The sequence below is a fragment of the Plectropomus leopardus genome, chromosome 17 (assembly GCF_026936395.1).
Source record: "Plectropomus leopardus strain MGB_pleo_1.0 chromosome 17, ASM2693639v1, whole genome shotgun sequence".
NCBI classification, from domain to species: Eukaryota; Metazoa; Chordata; class Actinopteri; order Perciformes; family Serranidae; genus Plectropomus; species Plectropomus leopardus.
Genome location: NC_142192.1, coordinates 23,157,870 through 23,180,553, shown reverse-complemented (window position 1 = coordinate 23,180,553; position 22,684 = coordinate 23,157,870). Strand labels below are relative to the sequence as shown.

At 40.9% G+C, this 22,684-nt stretch overlaps 1 protein-coding gene across 8 annotated transcripts in view; it reads right to left on the bottom strand.

The window, feature by feature from the left end:
• LOC121957585 (RNA-binding motif, single-stranded-interacting protein 3) overlaps positions 1–22,684 on the bottom strand; it is a 388,916-nt gene that overhangs the window by 264,514 nt on the left and 101,718 nt on the right. The window contains exon 1 of one of the 8 annotated variants that reach the window (XM_088090903.1): positions 10,607–12,116. The exons of 5 other annotated variants lie outside the window; for them this stretch is intronic. In XM_088090903.1, the coding sequence (XP_087947029.1) occupies positions 10,607–10,681 (75 nt within the window). In that variant the 5' untranslated portion in view covers positions 10,682–12,116. Of the gene's footprint in view, positions 1–10,606; positions 12,117–22,684 lie in introns of those variants that run through there. 2 more of the 8 variants (XM_088090902.1, XM_042506229.2) reach the window with 2 other exon arrangements.

Sequence of the window (22,684 nt, the reverse complement as noted above, 5' to 3'; positions counted from 1 at the left end):
AGATATTTGAATCACAAAACACTTAAATTACACCACCTCTGAATGGATAATGATTTGAAATGTGGCGCTACAGCTCACTGAGTCAATGAAGCTCTGGACTAAAAGGAAAGGCCTTCTGTACTTCACGTCATCTTGTGTGTTTTTTTTTGGTTTTTTTTAAATTAACTGGATCGCTAACGGCTGTGAAAAAGTAAAATTAACTGAAACCGAAATCCTTACACCAAAAGATCACATACTAGTCATTATTTTAAGAGAACAATTAGCCTTACTTGAAATGGTGAAGGAAGTATGGTGTGTTTGACTGTTACTATATCCCATATGTTGCTCTGTATATTAATACGGGCTGTATGTATTAAAAGGGGTCTACACAGGAGGTGTCTCTCCAGCCACTCATGTCATCCTGCACAGATGGCAGGACACCATGCCCAGCAGACAGCAGGGGCTCCCGGAAATAGAGGAAGAGGCACGCGAACGCAATGGAGGATGGGAATGAGCAATTACAAAGAAGGACAACATGAAAGAGAATTTAAAGATGAAGGGAGGCTTGGCACAAAAAAATAGGAGCAAGGAAGAGTGTGGTCTGAGCGAAAGTGAGGGGGAAACATAAACAGTCCAAGATGAAAAAAGACAAAATTGTGAGACTGTACCCCGCCGTCCTCAGAGGCAAAAGGGGAGACAGAAAATAGAGCGTGAAAACGCCAGGCTAGGCTTTTGCCAGAGCGACAGAAGAGTGAAACAGTGGGCCAGAGGAGACAGCTCCAGGCAGAAACTATGTTACAGAAAGAAATGCTAGTGAAAACAAGAAAATAGTAAAAAAGCAGGTGTATTTGTAGAGTCCTGCCGTGCTGGTTGGTTCGAGGGGCACATCATGCGTCTTCTTTCATCTAGCTTTAAATCTATAGCAACATCTTTCCTGTCTTATTCCCGCTGTATGGTGACTCTGCATGTCTCTGTCTGTAGACTCCAAAAATACAGAAAACACATAGAAATGTGTTTCATTTCAGCACTGAAAGAGCACAGCATTGATTTATCTCAGAATCATTCCAATGATCTTAAAAATGTTTGGAAATTCAAGCGATGCTTAATATGAACAGACACTTAAGACCACCTGTGGCTGAAAGTCCACATCCGCAATTTATTGATGCACAAATGACCCCAGTGAGGGTTTCAGTGTGTGTGTGTGTGTGTGTGTGTATGTTTATGTTTATGTGTGCGCCTCTCTTCACAGCGGTGCGATCGGAAGCTGGTGGGGATTCAGCGTCTTAACCCAGGTTTTCTGGTTGAAGGAAACTCGCCCTGCTCATTCCGCCACCTTCCTCCCCATATGCCCCATTTCACCAAACAGGTAGGAGTCTCCTCTCTCTTGCAGCGCAGACTCGTGTCACCTGTTATATCTCCAGATGGTCCAGGAAAGAGAGTTCAGAGACGAGATTCCCTGGGGCAAGAGCTCCACCACTAAGCACATCATTTTATATTTTAGGCATTTATCTCAGACGCGCTTCTATTTTTTTTTTTTTTTAAAGCGACCTCCAGTGAGTGAGCAGGCACTTTGTTCCATGTCTTGCTCAAGGACACTTCGATGCAACACCAGCCTGTTGTGAAGAAGAAAAATGTGACCTGGTTTTGAGACCATCACTCTGAGTGCTAGACCACTTACCACCGAGCACAAACATGCACAGTGTTTGACCACAACTTGCAACTTTATTAAGTACAAACTTATTGATAGACTTCTTAAGCACACAATTGAACACAGGTGCTTATACACCATCTGTGCTCGTAAACCAAGCCGGCAAATGTTAGCAAACACGTAACTTTGCTGCTACATTTACAACCCCTTTGTACTCCAAAGTTAATACAGAACAGGTCCCCCCTTCATCATTAGAGCTGCAGTGTATAGAAAATTAAAAAAAAAGAAGAAGATATTTCGCATTTTCTCTCTTGTATGTCCCTCTGCTGTTCTGATAAAATGTGACTACATACACGAAATATTCCAGCTTTTGCTCTAATTCCAAAAAAGACAATATTCCTACTCAGCTGTTTCGGGGTTTCCTACACACTTATTAGTTTGTGGCGGCCCGCCACAATTAAAACATCTGCCACCATGTATTTCTTCTCTAGACCCTGCATAAGTATTGCTGTTGGAATAAATATACTGTTTGGGTTTTTTTCTGCACCACACTCTCGAAGCGCAGAACGTACTGTGGGCACAAATGGAGCAACAGAATACCAGGCACGGTGAAAGTGAAATGCATTCATTCCACTGGGTCTAAACACCTGCTCCTCTCATCCATTGATCTGATCAGTTCTGACTGGATCAATAGATCAATTATCCACCCAATGACTGAAAATCCTCAAACTGCTGCTGAGGAAAAGAACTCATGGCAAGTTCACAGATCCACAATATCTTCCAATTTGAGAGACAGAACAATGAATGCACAAATAAGATTTAAAAAAAAAAAAAAGGTAATCTGCTTACACAGTAATCGTCAGCTGCCATTACACATAGAGTCTAATTCTTTGGGAAACACTTCAAATGAAAATGAATATTCCAATAATGGTCCTGTTAACATGCAGCAGTGCATACTCAAATTAACGTCCCCTAACATGTCGTTCATCACATTTATATGAAAAAGTGGTACAGCTGGAACCACTTGAGCCAATTTACTTATTTGCATCAAAACAGGATTTTTTTCCAAAGTTTCCTACCCGTGACGGACTTGTTGGACAATGCAAAAGCAGCCTCCCTCTTTCATTCCATCAAGCATCTTCTTGAAAAGATTGGTGCTGCCATATTTGCTCATATTCAAAAACCTATTGATATCCAAGTCTTTCGTAATGTTTAAAAGTAGGTGTGTTTTTCTTCAGACCAGAAATGTTGGATTTTCTGGGCATGCATCTCTACCCCAAAGCCTTGTATCATGATTAAGAGTTGTTCTGTGTGCAAGCATTCATGACAACACACAGAGCGGACTGTAAACAAGAAAGAGGCTGTGTGTCGCAAACTGCGGTAAAACCCCGAGTTAAGATGCATATTCTGAATGTGCTTTATGCATGTCCAAAGAATGCTTATGAAACCCCTAATAATCAGCCCGTTCTCATTCCCAACTCATCAAATACCAATGCTTGGTCGTTGATTTTGGTGTCAGACACTGATGCAAAAAGGCCTCTTTCGCAAAGGTTGCGTAAGTTCATAGTGCCACCGCATGATGTCTGTTTAAAACACCACAAGTAACAATGTAATATTAGCAGCTGGAAAATCCCTGTAGGGTGGGAGGGAAGTTGGATGGGTTCAACAAACTCCAGACTCTTCCCCAGGAGCCTGCTGTTTATTTCTCGAAATGTTGAGCCAAACCATGATTTAAAATACGAAGTGTTTTACCGAAATTGTAAGCTTATTTTGAAAAGGCTCTATAAAAATGCATCTAACAAGCAGAAATTTCTGTGAAAACAGGAGTGAATTTTTAAGAGATACAATGCATGAAACAACTGTAAATAGACACAGTGTCTCAGAACGTCAACAACAAACCAAAGAGGGTACCTAGAGTGTCATATACAGACGTGAAAGTCCACTTATTAAGCGACAGTATTTGATATGTTGGGATGACAATGTGTAAGAATAATAGCAGCACATCCCACGTCTTAATTCAAAAATCGCTTCATTCGGAAAAAGTCCTAATCCATAAAAATCCAAATGGAAAACATGATTCACCTGTATCTATGACAAGACCTGTATCCAATTCAGAATATTGTGATACTCTGAATTATAGTGAAGTATTACTGAGCATGTAACGGTAGCCGGTGTCGAACGAGCACTCTGGTCAAGCAGCCGTAATGAGATGTGGACAGCGGCATGCAGTGCAGGTTTCAGCACCCTGCAAACACAACCTTAATGTATGGGTGTGCAGATAGGGCTGAGCTGTCAGTTGATAGATGAGAAGGGTTAACACTACCCCCCTACTGTAGTGTGCATCGCGTGCATGTTTGTGCATGTACACACAGGCCACAGCAAATAAATGGAGCTGTCTGCCCCATTGACTGACAGTTACACATGGAGGGATTGTGCTGCTGGATAAAGCTGTAGGCACGGGCAGATAAAAGCCAGGGGTATTAGTTGATTAATGATCAAAACGCCTCCTTTCATGGTGTGACCATGTGAAGAGAAGGATTGGGAAAAAAAAACGAAAGCAAGATAGAGCTCTTGCTAAAAAGCCTGCCAGTTTGAGCGAGCTAAGAGAGAACACATGATGGGTTAAGATTTACAGCGAGGCTGGGACAGTATTTTGTTTCGGGCAGTCGGTCGTGAGGCATGTATCAAGAATTACAAGTGAGGGAAATGAGTTATACTGCCCCTGTCTTAGTACTAATCAGAACATATCGTCCCAGGCTCAGAATAGGGCTGGGCTTTAGGAAATGTAATATAAGAAGTGTATTTTTCCAGCCCTAAAAGCCCTTGATAAACTCTTCAAAGCAGATCCACATCAGCGGAGACAGAGGGGACTAAGCTGCGAGCTGAGTTTTACGCCACTGATAACTGATTTAATGAAAGACTTCGCAAAGTGGTCCTTTTTCCTCTGCCTTTGATTTCGCTTGCTCTCCATGTCTATGTATATCTGTCTCTCCTCTTGTTGTCTCTGTGCCTCTCTTTCTCCTCTATCAAGGCATTAAAGGAGGATTTAGATGGCTCTGTTGTTATTTCTGTAGCACAATGGATCACCCCGTGTAATGTAACCAAACCCCTTTCCTTTCCTCGCTTTTAACTGGCCCCTCCCTTAAACATCCACCCCTCCGCTCCCTGTCTTTCTCTCTCTCTCTCTCTCGCATGCCCCTTCCCTCCATCTCTTCCTCCAATTCTAAAGAATTAGAGTATAAATGGTACCTATGGCAGGGGCAGACACAGGCGCAGATCCTCTCAAAGGGCTCCATTGACTGGTGTTTACTTAAGGCCGGGGACATTAGCTGCTGCTAAATCTACCTCAACGTGCGCCTCTTGGCTTCCCGGGCTCTGCATGTTCTAGTTTGCAACACAGACCCCTGCCTGCTCCAGTGCTGGAAGAAGTATGCAGTTATTTACTTAAATAAAAGTACTAATACTAAACTAACATGGCGCCCACCGTCCCAACGAATCTGCTTCTCTCTCGTGACACCTGCGTTACTTGTATTTATATTAGTGCCGATATGTTTCTACGTTACATTAATGCACAGTGCATTTATTCTGTCTGCAATATTTGCATGAGGCAAAATACCCTTACTTTCAAATAATATTTGTTTGTATATTTGCACGAGGCATAGAGTGATTTACTTTTTAAACTCTTAGTACATGTTTATTTAATTTTGAATCTAATTTTTCTTCTGATTAAATTGTTTTTGCGTGAAGGGAGACGATGTAAACTGCTGTGTTTTTAACTGTGCATATGATATAAAGTTCTTGAATCTTAAATCTGTGAAAATACTTTGTTACAAGTAAAAGTCCTGCACTGAAAATGTTACTTAAGTAAAAGTAAGTAAGTACAATCAGGAAAATGTCTTCACAGTATTAAAGTTAAAAGCACCCAATGCAGAAAAATCTAAAACAAAAACAGAAAAACATCTATTATTATTATTATCATTATTATTAATAATGATAATAATAATAATAGATATTAATAATAATGATGCATCCAAAAAATAGAAAATGACTTAAATCTTTATCAAAACAGTTGACAATTTTCTGTCAGTCGGCTGATTGATTAATGAACTAATTCTTTCAACTGTACCTGTATAAACTGTTGTAAAGTAACTAAAGCTGTCAAATAAATGTAGTGAAGTTTAAGCAGAATAATTCCCTCAGAAATGTAATGGAGTAAAAGTATATAGCAGCATGAAAAAAAAGTACAAGTAAAGTACAAGTACCTAGAATTTGTACTGAAGTACAGAACTTCAGTAAAAGTCCTTAGTTACACTCCACCATTGGCAAGCTCCCAGATCACAGCCAAAGTGTGTGTGTGTGTGTATGCATACTTCAGCATCCTTGTGTGTGTGAGATCGCTGACATTAGGCATGTAATGACCTAGCCTATCAGCGGTGTAACAGCACAAGGGTACAGCGGTGTCAGGTACCTTGTGTGCACGCAGTACCAGCGACAGTAAAGCCTGGATTTCACAACAGAGGCAAAATTTACTGCAGGTTTTCAACGCAAATTAGCATTAATTTGAGAGCTCCTTTTGAGAGTTGTGTGCATAGAAATTAAACAGAGGACTGGAAAATGCCTGTCATTGAGTGAAAATGAGATACCCTAAGACTAACAGGCACTTAGCGCCCGCATTTAGCTGAAATTCATATTCTTTCCTAAACACTATCACGACATAACAATAATTGATCTGTATGCTGTAATTGTTCTCGTGGGTGAGGGGAGGGGCCAGAGCGAGGCTTTTTTTTACGGTAATTTTCTCATTTATGATGCACATCTATTACCTATCATTAAAGTTGAATGCATGGCAAGCTGTGAACAGCACTACACATCAGACTAACACAGGCTGGATAAAGGGCCGAATTTCAGCAAATGACTCCATGGACTGATCAGCTGGGGAATAGGCAGAAATAGGCCCTTTAAAGGATCCTCTCATCAAAGCTGCATCCTGCCAGCTCCCCCCTCCCTCTAAGCCATAACCTCATATAAAAGTCACACACACACACACTGACACGCCGAGGCGCACACACAGACAGGCGGACACACAAATCCTCTTTCGGGAATCAATAATTCAGCTAAAGAGAAGCACATGCTACGCCCCACTGCACTAATCAATAGAAAGCCAAATGTTATCTTTTCATCTCATTCTCTGACTTTCACATTCTAATCTGGGGCCGGCTAGCTCATGCTGGACAGCATCAGAGAACTCCATTAAATCAGAATATAATACAGACGTACAGACGGGGATAAAGGGACCTCAAATTCAGAAGGCGCCTGGGTTTATTCTGACAATGTTAGCTCCTCTCTTTACAATAGAGTCCTTAGTTGTAAGCGAGCGCAGATGTTCTATAAATTTTCTATGCATAGAATCTCAAATATGTGTCATAAAATGGAGGCGAGAGAAGGAGAATGGCAACACTTTAGTATGAGTTACGCCCCGCTCCCCCTCCCTATCCCTGCAAGATATTTATGCCCCCCACCCACTTCTCTTGGGAGAATGAGGCCATACCTTGAGAATGCAGCAGTAGAGATAAATAGAGAGACTTTTGTGATTTCAGACTGATGACTAAATCGGAGTGTGCAAAATAAAGGGCTTACAGGGAATTTGTGTGTTTGTGTGTGTGTGCAGTCCGACTGTGTGGACTGAACCTGCAGCCTTCTCCCCTCTCTGTAATCGAGCTATCAATGGGCATTAATGAGAGTGTGAGATAGCTCTCCACAACCCTCTCGGCCACATCGCCCAACACTCTGGCCTCTCACCCCGCCTCCCTTTCTCCCGCTGACCTCGTCCGTGGCTCGATCATATCAGCCCAGGAGGCCGCCGGCTACGCTAACTAACCATGAAAATGAATACGGATGTCAGCTGATTTATAAACGGAAATGTATGCTCTTCTCGCTCGCCCCCCTGCTATAGCTCTCGTTTGCATGACACAGGACCCTAGCCGCTCGCTCAAGGATACATCAATCGCTGACGGTGGCAAGATCGGATCTGCGCTGACCTTGGGAGTGAACTGCAGCACAGGCGGAGGAGGCAGGGGGCCCTGTTGCAACAGAGCAAGCAAGCAGGCGGGCAGAAAGCGAGAGGAGGGAGGAAGAGGGGGAAAAGAAAAGTGGAAGGGAGGGAGGGGAGAGTGGAGGGGCATGCCCTGATTGAGAGGCCCCCGAGATGAGCAACTCTGAGATATGAGAAGGGGGAGGGAGGGAGAAGGGGGGATGATGGAAGGAGTAGCGGAGGGGGGGCGGGAGTGAGAGGGAGGCCATATGGCAGCAGCACAAATGTATTAAACTATAAATCAGGGTGAGAGCTAGTGGACTGCCAGGTGGGGCTGCAGGCAGGTCGTCCCTGCAGGCAGGTCAGATCTGCTGGAGGCGCACAGCTCCACAATCCAGCTCCACATGGAAAAGGATCACTGATAGTTTGCTACGTTTGGCTTTATCAATTTTATTGATAATCATTGCATAAAGTTATTTTCTTTCCGCCTTAATAGAGGAAATGAACCACATTTTAACTTTAATTTCTCTAGTGTTAGAAAGTGTTCAACACTGCTGCCAATAAAACAGGAACCAATATCAAAACAATATTTTTTCGATACCTTTCATAAGGGAAAAATAAACTTCACAAGGGAAAAATAAACTTCTTTATTTGCTCAATAACGTTTGTTTTTTTTGGCTTGTTTTTTTGCTCAGTGATTCAGCTTTTGTGCGCAATGCATCAGGTTTGTCAGTCACTATTTGTAAACATGCTCACCAGCTAAAGTAAATCTTTTGGTGTTTCGCCTTGCTGTATTTACATTTTTTGGTGCTCTGTCTATTGGAAGCATGCTACTTACAGTCTGCCACCTGCTTGCTACCTTTTTAAAATTCTCCGACCTCACCTGAGTGCTATGGGGATAAACGCTCATAAATATCCTGAACACAAAAAAAAAATAAGAAGAAAATTAGAATTACAGTCAGAGGGCAGAGTCTCTGCAGAAAAACACACTGCTACACACTAAGAGTGGGTCAAAAACGATGACTGAGAGAAATTACTTCTGTAGGAGTATATGCACGTTTCGTTTTTTGTTTTTTAAATCCCACATAATATATGTTTAAACAACGAGCTAGTAGAGTTTCCCAATTAAGATCAGAAAACATCTGATCACAAAATGTGTAAAAAAGCCTCTAAATTGCTCCAATTGTTCAATGCTGACTTCAAACACGTTTTGATACTGTGCCAATGACACATTTCGGTCATGTCCTGTATTCAGAATACAAACTGCTCCCATCAGGTAGACGCTAGAGTCACTATTAAATAAAGACGAGATACCTGAATATAGGTATAAGAAATCTTTCACCCCTCTGTCAGTGGATCCCCTAAACTCAGGATATAAGTAGGTCGTAAAATGAGGGGCAGTGTTACATGTTTTTCAATACACTGTATGTCTGTTTCTGCACTATCAATGTGTTTCTATGTGGAGGCCTTTACATCCAAGACAAATTTCCCGAGGGACAAATAAACTAATCATGAATCTTGAAGTTAGATTCCCTTTCCTACAGTATCTATACAGCTATGCATGCAATCGGAGATATTTACAAAGAATATGTGATTTTTGTTAAAAGTAATGATATCACATACAACAGTACTTAAAGGTCTATTGTGTACGATCAGTGAGGTTGCAGAGCCAAAACTTCTCACATATGCCAAGTGTGTATGAGAATATGGTGGCTGATGTAAAAAAAATAAATGGCCCTATCTGGAGCCACTGTTTGATTTGTCCATTCTGGGCTACTGTAGAACAAAAACACAAACTTTGCAGATGAGGACCAGCTCCATATTTTGATATAAACAGCTCACGCTAAGGTAACAAAATTACGCTGATTCTTATTTTCAGGTGATTAACAACAAATAAAAACATAGTTATAATTATTATATACAATTTCTACCAACAGATGGCCTTACATCCCATATACTGGTACCTAACCAACCAGCAACCAACTGAGACCAAACTATTGCACAAAGTTCATTTGCACACATCCACCATGCTGCTCAGTGATTGCAGTGTATCTCAGTGTCACAATAATGAACAGAAATTAGTGTTACACATGTGGTAGAAAAACAAATAGAGTAATCCCCAAAAGGCTTCCATTTTAATCCCTTGATGATGTCTGGGTAGTGTGCCCAGCCAGTGTCCTGGCAGCCATCAGGGCCCAGGCCTGGGCTCCCATCCCAGAGGCACCGATGCATACTACAGCTAGAGCAAACACGGGCAGCCGTCCTCATGCCTGCTCTCCGTCAGAAACACACCGACCGACCATCGCCGTGAAAAAAGGAGAGTTTATAACCTGTTTGCCCGCTCTTTGTGAAGCACCACAATGAATCATTTGTGCTGGTTAGCGAGTAACAACAACATAATTAAATGTTTTATTCGCCTCAATCAGAAAAAGTGGCACTGAAAGCATTTGAACAAAGGCCTGCTTTCAGCTTGAAAATGCTTCATTAGTAAATTAAATGTGGATCCTATTTCTCTCATTTGTTTAAAAAGCTGCCTGTCAGTTATTTTGATTAAAAGAAAAACTGTTTTTTAACACTTCAGGCCAACGCACTACATCACATCAAGATCTCATCAGTTTGCAGGTGAGACGATGGATGGAGGCTACTGGACAGCTCCCAGTAACGGTCTGGTGGGTTGTACTAACTCAAGCCTTGATCCCTGATCCTTCATACACACACACAGCCACACACACACACACGCTGACACAGACATCCAAACTCCAGCGAGGTAACCTGCCATCTGAAACCATCACAGCCAAGGCCAGCTATCCATCAAATCCCATCTCCACTCAGGGATGAGAGGGGGATGAAGAGGGAGGGAGGGAGGAAGGGAGGGGTGAGGGAGGCAGGGCAGGAGTGTTGGAGGAGGATGAGTAGGCTTGAGGAATGTGAGAAGAGCACAAGCGTACCTTGGTCTGGAGATAGTGGGGGTAGTAGTAGGTGTACTGAGGGTACATTGGCTGCTGCTCCAATCGCTTGCCCATGTAGCTGGAATCCTTAGCACTGAGGCAGGGAATGGTGACACGGGGGCGGAAGCTGCCAAGTAGCTAGCGACGGGATAGAGGCAGCGGAGGTGCTGTGCGATTCCTGTCTTGGCTGTCCGCACCACTGTGTCGCTATAGCCGGCTCTCCAGGGAGAAGACAAGGAACTGCGTGCCGGACAGGGTGGAGGTCTGCCTCTGATGGGGGAAGCTCCTCGCCGGTTATCGGGCAGATGCTCGCTCAGTCTCTCAGTGCTGGATGTGATGGAAATATTTCCACAAGTGCTAGAAACCAAGAGCGCCGTGTCCGTCAGTGGTATCGGATAGTAACGCGTGATAAGGGTGAGGTAGAGGAAGAAGAGGGAAGAGAAGAGGTGCAGGTGGCAGTAGCTCTGGCAGTCCTGTGGAGGTTGGAGAATGGGAGAAGGAAGAAGAAGAGGAGGAAAGGAGGAGGAAAAGGGATGGCAAGGAAAAACGGGAGAGGATGTATAGGTTCACTTCTCTATTTGAGCTGTTTCACTCCAGTCTTTCGCCTGGGCTTTAATCTGCCTCTCTCTCAGACACACTGTGAATCTGACTCTCTCTCGCTGCCCCTCTCTCTCTCTCTGTCCCTCTCTTACACACACACACCGTCTCTCTCTCTCCTCTGTAGTCTGATCCGATGGTGGCTGCGTGCTGTCCTGTTTGACAGAGGGGGAGATATCCTCAGCACCGGTTGCCGACAGATGCACTTTGTGCACGGAGCAGAATCACAACACACGAGAGCCAAGCGCAGACACAGAAAGCAATCTCAGTCGAGCCAGCAGGAGGGCAGATAACACACAGAAATGATCCCAGTTTCTAAATGATGTAGCACAAGCGTGTATTTAAAAAATCCACCGGTTGGTTAGTCAATCCAGATAGTGAGAGAAGAAAAAAAACACAGTGACTGTGTCCCAGGTGCCCAGCAGAGAAGGAGTCCCTCGTCTGCGATCCTCCCTCTTCCTGCACTTGTAAAAATGTGTTCCTTATTTCGTCCTTGGCTCTCTCACTCCTCTAAGCAGCCTGCCTCGTTCTCTTTCCCTCTGTCACACAGTTGCTCTCTCTCTTACTCTCGCGTGCGCTTTCTCTATCACTCAGCCTCTCTCTCTCTCTCTGTGTCTCTCTCCTTCTCCTCCACACTGACAGGGCGGTAAAAGGGGGCTCGTCCGAGGCTGCGAGCAGAGCAGACTGCCTCCTCCTTCTCCAGCCCAGCCGGTAGGAGGGTCTTTAGCAGCTCTGTGCGAGAGAAGGATCCAGACACAGACCAGCGGGCTGCAGCGTTTCCACAACCTGGGAGAACGCAGGGAAGAGGAGTGGAGACAAGAGGGGGATGGCGTCAGCGCGAGCAGTCGATTCCCCCTACTGGCTGCGCACGGAGCTACCGGCTGGAACACACTGAGTCCTCAAACAAACACTTTTCTCTTAACAAACTTGGAGGAGTTAATCCCAAAAACAGTTGTTTCATAAACCACCTTCAGTGTGCAACTTTTCAGAACTTGAGAGTATATTTTGAAGCAGTGTTAACTGTATTAACGAGGGGTTTAACTGTACACAAGAGTCACGGTTCAGTTCTTAGTCTGGTAAAGGTGTCACAGTTCACTGAGAGTTTAATACAGAGCAGTGCAGAGTCACAGACAGACAAAAAAGTCTTGTTGGGGACCAGTTGTGGACAAAGTACACATGACTCAAATTAAAGATACTCATATCCAAATATTACTCCAATGTATGTGAAAATTGCAATAATATGATTACTTGAGTTAAAAAACTTAATTATTCAACGAAAATACTAACCCTAACCCTTTTTTTATTTTAATCACAGCACATTGGTGAATCCACGGGTAAAGTGGAGTGTTTGACAATTTTCTGGGCAAATCCATTAGCATTCATTTAATAAAAAATAGCAGAAAACTGTAACTAGGCCTACCACAAGCACAGACAGCAGCTTTGTTTAAAATATTCATCTGGAATTAAGCAAATACCTTGATGTGCCATGAGGAGGTTTGTTCATGGTAAAAAGAGCAAGCCTTTTAAAACTACATGTCTCATTCTTCATCTACAATACTTCATAACTGGACTTGGGATGTGGTCATGGGTTATCTGGTGCCAGATACAGCCACCTGCTGATGATCTCTTCTCTCTACCTGTCTCTACCAATCAGTTTCCCAATCTGATTAGTGCATGAGCGAGATAGATGTATGGGAACACCACTTTGACAAGCAAACCAGACGCAGAAGTGCATGATCACAGTTTATGGATATAGAAATGTAGTGAAGTCAAAAGAACCATACACATCTTTCAAATGTAGTGGAGTCAAAGTAATATGTTTTCAAAACTGTATTTAAATATAGTACTAAAGTAAATGAACTTTGTAACTGTCGACCACTGGAGGTAACAATTGACTGAGGTAATTGGCAACTTAGACAAACTATTTTCATTTGCAAAATACGGATCATTTCAAACACTTCTTTAAATCACTGTCTGAACACTGTACAAACACTTTCCCAAAGGGCAACAGGTCACAACAGACTATAAAACTGAAAAAGGATCCGTTATGATATGAAACTGAAATAACTAAAGTGCATCAACTAATACAAAACAAAACTTGTGCATCAGGAGGAGCGATACATTCAGTTCCACCTTGGCTATATTTAAGCATTCAACGCACCCAAACATTTACTGTCCTGGTGATGGGACGCTGTCGAATGTACGTCAGCATGTCTCCATGCATTTCCATCACAAACCCTAATAAACCCCATAAACCCTGCACTAACTCCAACACACCCTCCTAGAGTGTTAGAAACATCTCTCTCTGTTGCCGTTTTAGCTGACCAGGACCTGCAGTCCTCCAGCTCTGGTGTTGCTGCGTAAAGCTAAAGGTTTCTGGGTGGAACTAGCACAACTTTGTTTCAACATTTCGTGCATCAATGTTGCCTATGCACCAGACCATGATGGTTCAGTATGAATACATGAACTTTTACAGTCTTGGTATTTCCATTAAGTGTTGCCTGGAAACCATGTTCTTATCAATGATTATATTTTCAATCACAATTTTGTTCTGTCATTTTGTTTTTTAAAGCTACAGTTGGAAATTTTTCTAAAAATGTTTTTTGTCATATTTTCCAAACTCATTTTCTAAACTATATTGAAAGTGGTACATGAGTCAGATAGTGTGTGGAAAAAAATCATCTTTGAACTGCCTCTGATGGTTCACCAAAAACAACCAATTAAAGCCAAAGACGCATTTGTTCAATCATGTTGATCACTGCTCACAAACTGTGGACAAACTAGTCAGCGCCGATTAAACATGAATCAAGATTCTGTTACTGAATTGCTTATTTCTTGTCTCAAATGTTTTCAGACACATATGTTTAGCTGTAAAATGAGACCATTTGTGACCCAGATGCCTTTTTGGAAATAGTCAACAGAAGTAAGATGTGATCCACATGACTGACAGCTCCTTTAGAGACTCTGTAGCCCCTGACTGTTTTTATTTAAATGCAGTACGGCCGTTAGAAACACTACTTTTTTTTTCACAGTTGATCACTCTCATTCAGTGCTGTGTAAAATATACTGACAGTTTCAGCAATTATGAAAAACGTTCAAAAAAAGGGTTAAAAGTTAGCAACTATAGCTTTAAATCATTGATTAGATATGAGAAAGCAATATTTGGTCTGTGTTAGTTTACAAAAAAGCATCACTACATTAATAGGTGGGGTACAATAATCTCAAACATTTACAAAGGCAGTAAGAGGGAAACCGCTTTCTGTGTAACGTCAAAAGATGACAGTGGATGAATCCTCCTCTGATTGACCGAGACCGAGACCAAAAACATCACAAGAATGTGCAGTCGGTGAGTGTTTTTGCCTGATCACAAGTAACCTCAGCTACACTCAGACTTCTGCAAAGATCAAAAACACAAGGCTCAGGAAGTCCCCCTCCTTTTTCTAAACCTTAGTCCTTCAGGGTATCTCAGTGACTCTGAGGCCACAAGTTCAGGAGCTTCATTTTTCACTCAATTAGCAAATCAACTTGATTTTCATTTAAATCATCTGACATGAATCCTGCAGGAAAAAAACACAGCCAAAAACTACACCAAGAAAACGACCGGACTGAAAACAATTATGTTCTGGCAATTTCTGTGTCTGAAAATAGACATCTGACTGTGATGAGTTTAGTTTTGTATTTCATCTGTTACACTTGAAAGAATTTCACAAAACCCACGAGGCTGATGTCTCGTCAAACAATAATAACCTAATTACATATTTCTAGTGCAACACTCAAGATAAGTGAGTTCATCTGTAAACACACTTTCTTCATCTCTGAGTACATTGATAATTATTTTTGTTGCACCAATATGTATGACAGTGCAAGTGTTGTAGTCCTGCAATGATTATTTTATGAATTTGATCAATTGCAAAGACAGTAGTCAATATTTTTGATTTGTTTTGCAATGCTGATTATTTTCAGGCATGAACGCTTGAGACACATACAGTAATGTAGCACAAATGCCACATATTTCTATGAGATGTGTCTAAAAAGGCCCACTGCATGTGGACGGACTGAATCAATAGCAGCAGAAGAATCTCAGAGACCAAAACAGAAGGAAAGGGCAGCCTTTTACAGATATAGAGAGGAAAATATAATTATCAGATAGGCCACTTTTATCCGTAGGAAAGACATGAGGCTGATATCGATTGCGGATTACCAGATTAACAGCCTCCAGATCAACTAGACACATAAACTCCCAGCATCTGGGGAAGGGCAGAAAGCAGAGAACAAAGACAGTAAGACGGACAAAGGCCAATGGAGAGAGTAATAGAACGAGAGATACCGAGAGAAAATGAGATAAGAAACATCGGGAGACAGGACCTGAAGGAGGCACAGAGGCAGAAAAGATTCATATGTCTTTATAACACCGTGTGTCCACTGAGCAACCATGTAAAGTCGTCTCTGTAGTTCACAGATAAGGCTCATCATTTTCTGTTCTCACTTAAAAATACTGCGATTAAAGGAGTAGAACTGAGCAGTTAGGTCAGTTTAAGCTGATTTTCATCCAGATTTTGTCCACATGCGACCAAAAGTTGTTTCCCTTCTGCAAATGATGCCTCTGCCGATAGAAAGTGAGGACAAATATGGAGGAAAGGATGCAAATGAGCTGCTAATTATACACAATCCCAAAAAGTAATGAAAGAACAGTAAGTGTTCCTATGTGCAAATGCACTGTGCTGTTATTTTTTGTATTTATTTTAAGTTCCCTTTTTATTTTAAGAGTACTATTAATAAATCAATTTAAACATTTAAAAGTCTTTTTTTTTAAAAAAAAAAAAAGCCAGTTCCTGCTTTTCAAATGCGAGAATTCATTGCTTTTTCTTATTATTTCTGACATTTTTATAAAACTTTTAATGAATTCTAGAGAAAATAATTAGCAGATGGTTTTAGCACTAACCTAAACCTATCTCTATAATTACACAAACCCCTAATCTTTTTTTTTTTTTAAATCTTTGCTACTAATTCTGACTGCACCCTGACTAACCTTCTCTGAAGTTTATTCAAATTAGTGGACACCGAATGGAGACACAGGGGAGTACCATTACACAGACACTGGTCAGCTAATCCATTAATATTCATCGATCCAACCATTAAGAATTAAGAGCTGGGAATTGAGACTTGACTCCTGAAACTAAAGAACTTGACCTGTGGCCCTGCAGACAACACTAGAAAGTACCCTGAGAGCCGGCTGACGTGAACTTTCAGCCTCTGCCCAGGAGTTGACTAAGGTTAGTTTATGGAAGCAATTTCCAGCGATGTGACTGAGCGCAGTAACGCACGCTGTGTGTAAATAAATGTCGGCGCTGCGTCTCATTCTGTGGAAGCAGACCTTGAAGACTGGAGGTGTATGTTTTGCTCTGGCGGTGATGGAAGCGCTCTGGTCTGAATCAGCGGGGCTGACGTCACAGACGGGTGACATGCAGCCAAATATTTCATGGAAAGAGAGCCAGAGTGAGGGAGTATCTCTGTGTTCTTGTATTATTAATACCAGTGGTGGAGTGTTACTATATACATTTACTGAAGTGCTTTACTTAAGTGCAAATTTGAGGTACTTGTACTTTACTTGAGTATTTTGTTTTCATGCTACTTTATACTTTTACTGCATTACATTTGGAGGGAAATATTCTACTTTTAACTTCTCTACACTTATCTGACAGCTTTTATTGCTTTACAAATTAAGATTTTTTTACTAAAAAAATAACATAACATTTTTAAAGTATGATTGTTTTTTTTTAATAAATTAAACTACCCAACAGTGTATATATATGTATGTATTTGTTGATGAATCAATTAGCCAAATGACAGAAAATTAATTTTCAGCTATTTTGATATTTAACATTTTAGTCATTTTCTTTTTTCCCCCTTTTTCTTTTTTAATAATTTTTAATTTTTTTGGCTCCAGTTTATGAAGGTGGCAGGTTTGAATAATTTAGAGTTTTTTGTGTTTGTTCTGCATTGAGTACTTTTACTTTTAATACTTTAAGTACATTTTCCTGATTGTACTTACTTGTACTTAAGAAGCAATTTCGATTAAGGACTTTTATTTGTATTTCCACAATGTGGTATTAGTACTTTTACTTAAAAAAAAGTAACTGCGTAATTCTTCCACCACTGATTAATGCTGATGTAACATCTACTCATTTGCTGCTGATTCATCTCCATGTGAAAGCTGTGGAAAATGTGGAGATAAGAGATCATTTGGCAAGTGTGAAGTGATTTTCAGAAGATTCTGCTTCCTTTCAATGTACTTTGTGTATTATTGTATACTGGGGTTTACCACACAGAACAGCACTCCAAAGTGGATTCAGTATTCCTCCAAGTGAGTGAGAACTGATCTGATTCACAAGCCGATTTGTCAAAATGAAACTCAAACTTTGCCTCTCTGCCGCTCTAAATATTTAAAAACCTGCACCAAGAAATATTTGCTAATACTTTGCAGCCGGGTCTGTCAAGAATTTTCACATAACAAAGCCAAAGCCATCTGCTGCCCCTCTGTTCTGAGGTCTTTCTTTGATGCTCGCTGATTCACTTTCTAAATTGAGAAGCATGAGTGAGTCATTCGCGGGACTTTAAAATAGAGAGAGAGGAAGACAGCTGAGGGTATATCGTGCCCCTGAAGGTGTTAAGTAGTTACAATCCTCCTCTAAAAGAATCAGGCAAGTCTAGGAGCAGAAAACCACAGCATGATCACAGCGTGGCCTCTGATCTGAGCAGTTCAAGAGTGACTGTGAGGTTTTTAAAAAAAAAAAAAATATTTAGCCTGTATTTAACCAGATCAGTCTTTTCTTACTTGGCAAATTTGCATGGCATTAGCAGCAAGATTTTTTGGGGGGAGATATTTCAATTATATTAACATCCATGGAGATATTGGTGTCCTGAGGAGATGCCCTTTACTTCATTGACTGCTCTGACAAAACAAATTATACTGCAAATGCCCTGGATCTTAAGTAAAACAACATAGTCACCAGAAGAAAATGTTGGCATTGTAAGTTTCTGCAAACCATGTGTGTACATAACATTTGTACATCTTTTACTTATCCACGTTTCTAAATTTATGCAGTTTTGATTTTCACTTAGATGAGATGGTTGACAAGCTGCAGACCACCGCAGACCCATGTTCAAGACCAACAAACAACAAAAGCCCCTGTTTTTTCAGCTGAACATAAGTGTATTTGTACATTTAATGAATTTCATACATATATCTACATTTCTAAAAATGACAGTGTTGACTGCATGTACATGAGCTGATTTTTTCATCTAGGTGGAGGGGACGGTGGACTGCATGTCACCTTCGCAAGACAGCTGCCATGCCGCAGATCACTGCTTGAGACCAACAAACAACAAATCTAAGTGTTTTTTTTGGTGATCCATCATCAGCAAAGTACCCAACTCTCTAACTTGAGTCCAAGTACAGACACTCCTGGTATGCAAGTGAAAGCTGTAGAGTCAAATTATTACTTGAATTAAAGTACTAGAGTACTAGCTTTTAAAAATACGTAAGTTTTAAAGGACCTTTTTTTAATGTCTACACATTGTATATTGTCACAGTACATTTACAGAACCTAATTACTCTAAAACAACTGACTGGATGAACTGATTTGCTTGGAAAACCTGTAGAATGAAAAGCTTGTTGAATATGCAGCAAAGCCTATAGAAACACAAACTAACAAACAGACCACCGTTGCCATTTTCAGTTTTTTAAGGGGGAAAATGAATACCTCCACCAACTTTCTCAGATTCTATGGTGAAGTCTTGTAGTACGTGTTTTTGCACAGTAAATAGAGCAAACGTTTAAACTGATACGAGTCATTCTTCATCTCAAATAATTCAAACATTGACTTGAGCTACAGCCATGTTGTGATCTGGTAGTGACCGTCATCTCCATCTGTTGCCGTAGCTATTAATAAAATTACATAACTAAATAAAGTCTCCTGCTGACGACATCTTCCCTCTACCTGTCTCTACCGATGAGCTGCCCAATCTGAGTGGCGCATGTGCGAGGAAGAGGAACGGTACCCCAACTTGTTTAACAAACCACACACAGAACTGCATGATCACAGTTTATGGACTTTTGCAGTGCATAAAAAAGAAACACTAGATATATACCGCCACATAGCCGTATGCCTCTGCGCACAAGTCAAGTTTCACTTACAGGTTACATCCAGGATGCCTCACGAACAGGAGATCTATACAATCAGCATATTTTAAGATGGTCTTTGAGGGTTCTTGAGTTATGGCCAAAAACATGTTGTATGAGGTCCCCATTACCTTGACCTTTGCACACCAAATTCTCATCAGCTCAAGTGAATGTTTTTGTCAAATCTGAATCAAATGCCCTGAGATATCTCGTACTAGAATGAAACAAATGCAAGGTCGATGCAACCTTTGAGCACCAAGATCTAATTAGTTCCTCCGTGAACGTTTAAGCCAAATTTGAAGAAATTCCCTTAAGGTGTCATTAGATATCAGGTTCACAAGAATGAAACAGATGAGGTCACAATGGCCTTGAACTTTGACCTCTGACTACCAAAATTTAATCAGTACATCCTTGAGCCCAAGTGGCCTTGGGCTCAAGGACGTGTCTAAAAATGACAATATTCCCTCAAGGTGGTCTTGAGATATCAAGAATGGCAGGGTGGATGGACAACCTGAAAACATAATGCCTGCCGGCATGGAGGCATAAAAAATCATCTGCTGACTTCAAAGCAAAAGTAATGAGTAACAAGAGCCTTCACAGAATTGAGTCAAAAGTGCAATATTTGTCATTCAAATGTGGTGGAATCAAAGTAACAAGTATTCAAAAAAAAAAACAACCCTCAATTAAAGTACAGATACTCCAAAACTGTACTTAAGTACAGTATTTAAGTAGATGTAGTTTGTTACTGTTCACCACTGGAAGGAATGATATTGGGGAATCAAGACATTTAAGAGTTGAACAATAAGTTGTCTTCAAAACAGTGACGACAGCTACAAAATGTTCCCATCCAAAAGGAATTCCTAGAAAGTCCACAACCACTCTGCCCTGCTGCCTGACCCCTCCCCAGAGGAGACTACTGGACTTCTTCAAGCTGCTGCAGAAACCATGAGGCTTTGTTTCCTTTGGTTGGCTGGACTGTCCTGTCATGGGTGTTTCCCAGAAATGACCAGATGTGTGGAATTCGAGGGAAGGCTGGTGCAGAGCCAGGGGACGGGATATGGGAGAGGAGGAGGAGGAGGAGGAGGAGGAGGAGGAGGAGGAGGAAGGCTGGAAGAATGGAGGCACGGGGGAGAGGAGGGAAGTGGAATTGTGAAACAACAGGGCCTGGTATTCCTGGAAAAACCCTTTTTGCTTTTGGCAGCAGCTCTACTGGGAGACACCCAAGAACCAGAAGATCATCTTACATGTTTTATGCAAACCTACTGATGCAGCATGACTAACCAGCTTCCCTCGGGGCATTTTGCTCACGACAAAGTGAAGGATGAACTATGTCAACAGCCCAACTATGACAGAGCATCTTAGACTGTGCTTGTGTTATGGATTACAGCAGAGATCCTCTGATTACAGTTTACAATAATCTGAGAAAACACAACTGAATGTTGATGATCACGCCAATCAGGAACAGACTGATAAACAGATGTTGTCTGAATACCAGCATTTGTCACACCACAGAAGATCACTTAGTACAGATGATGAAGTTCGTTGGAAGCACCAGCACTGCTATAAAAAGAAAGTGATCTTTTTTTCATTAAAGCAAAATCTAATTTAGCCAAATTTGAAGGCATGCTAAAACACATAAATGCCAGATTTGAGATCAATTTTTAAAAAAAAGAAAGATAATTTAATAACTCCAAATATCTAAGTGTACGAGGTCTACAAGAAAACCACATATTTTTGGCAGTTTCACTAAAATTGAAAAGAAGTGCAAACCACAGAAAGAAAAAGAGGGTGGGTAACCTCTGAAGTGGTTCTGAGTGTCAATTTGTCTTTATACTGTTTCTTGCAGTTCATGGTGCAATAAATTACTTGATTATTTGATTAACAACATCTAAAATCAGCAAACCAATTACATTACAACTTATTTCAATATAGTCCCTAAGACAAATTGCATGTGAAAAAAATAAGTTATTGAGTTTAAATCATGGTTTCAGTGTCCAATCAGAGACATAAGGTAAAAAAAGAGTTTATTTTTGTGTTTGTAAATAGCGGAGCTTCGCCAAACTGCCCATTACTGTAAGGTGGCACACATTCAAGATTTCTTCCTGAAGGGTTTTAATCTGGGAAGCTCATCAGATGTATGGAAATACAGGATGTAGCCCGATCCGATCAGTTTTGCCAGAATTACAGTAGAAAAACGGATTTTTCACTCAGTAGGTATAAAAATAAGAAGAAAACACAAGTATAATCCATTTCAAGGCAATGTTTATCCTGCTAGCCTATCTTTAGTAATAACCAGGGTAAAGCTGACAGAGACAGGAGAGGGACAAGACTAAAATGGTGTTGGTGGCTGGTTTGCTTTGACTGTACTTGCTGCTAATGAAAAAAAGACAAACATGCATGATTTGAAGATTTAAGTGCACATAATGGGTTCAGGCTAATGATAGTCTAAACATCTTATTCTTGTTATTTCACACAACTGTGACAGTAAACATGATGAATCTATTTAAGATTGATACTGCCATTTGCTTTGAGGACTAATGCTGCGTTTCCATAGAATCAGGCGCGAGAAAAAGTGGCAGGAATGGCAGGATTGTAAAACTAAACATGCATGCCGATATGTTCACATGGTGTTACTATAGTGTTTACAGAAAATGGAATAAAATATATTCAATAAAACTATTCTGTGTTTATCATTTTATGTAATTTTTCATGTAATGTCCAGTAGTTGTTCAGATGTTTTCTCTCTGTTTAAGGAAGCTGCATAATATTCTGTTGTCAATTCCGTCTTGAAGGACGCCAAAACATTAAAATATTCTAAACGGTGTCTGTATTCTCTGCCGCATCTTTTCCTGTTGTTGTGCTCAAACTAATATGATACTTGGTTTGGTTGTCGTCTCCCTGATCCCCTGTGAATGCAGCATAACTAAGCTTTATATGCCAGAAATACATTGTACTTCCACATCTTGTGGTCAATTTATCCAAATGTTACTTTTGTCCTGCACCTGTGTTTCTTTCAACCCAACACAGAGGGGCAAAAGTAGCATTACACATCGTTAATTCTCTGTCTGGTTGCAACTGAGTCGCTTATTTAAAATTTCTGAAAATTTTAACCCTTGCGTTGTCCTTGGGGTCAATCTGACCCAAAATGAAATCTATTGCCGTCAAAATATGTTTTTTATACTTATGTAAACAAGGTCTAAGTTCCAAAACGAAGGGAAAAATGTATGGTAATGGTTTGGACTGAAATAAGACTAAAGCTGATTGACAATTTATACAATATGCTTGAAATAACAAAACAG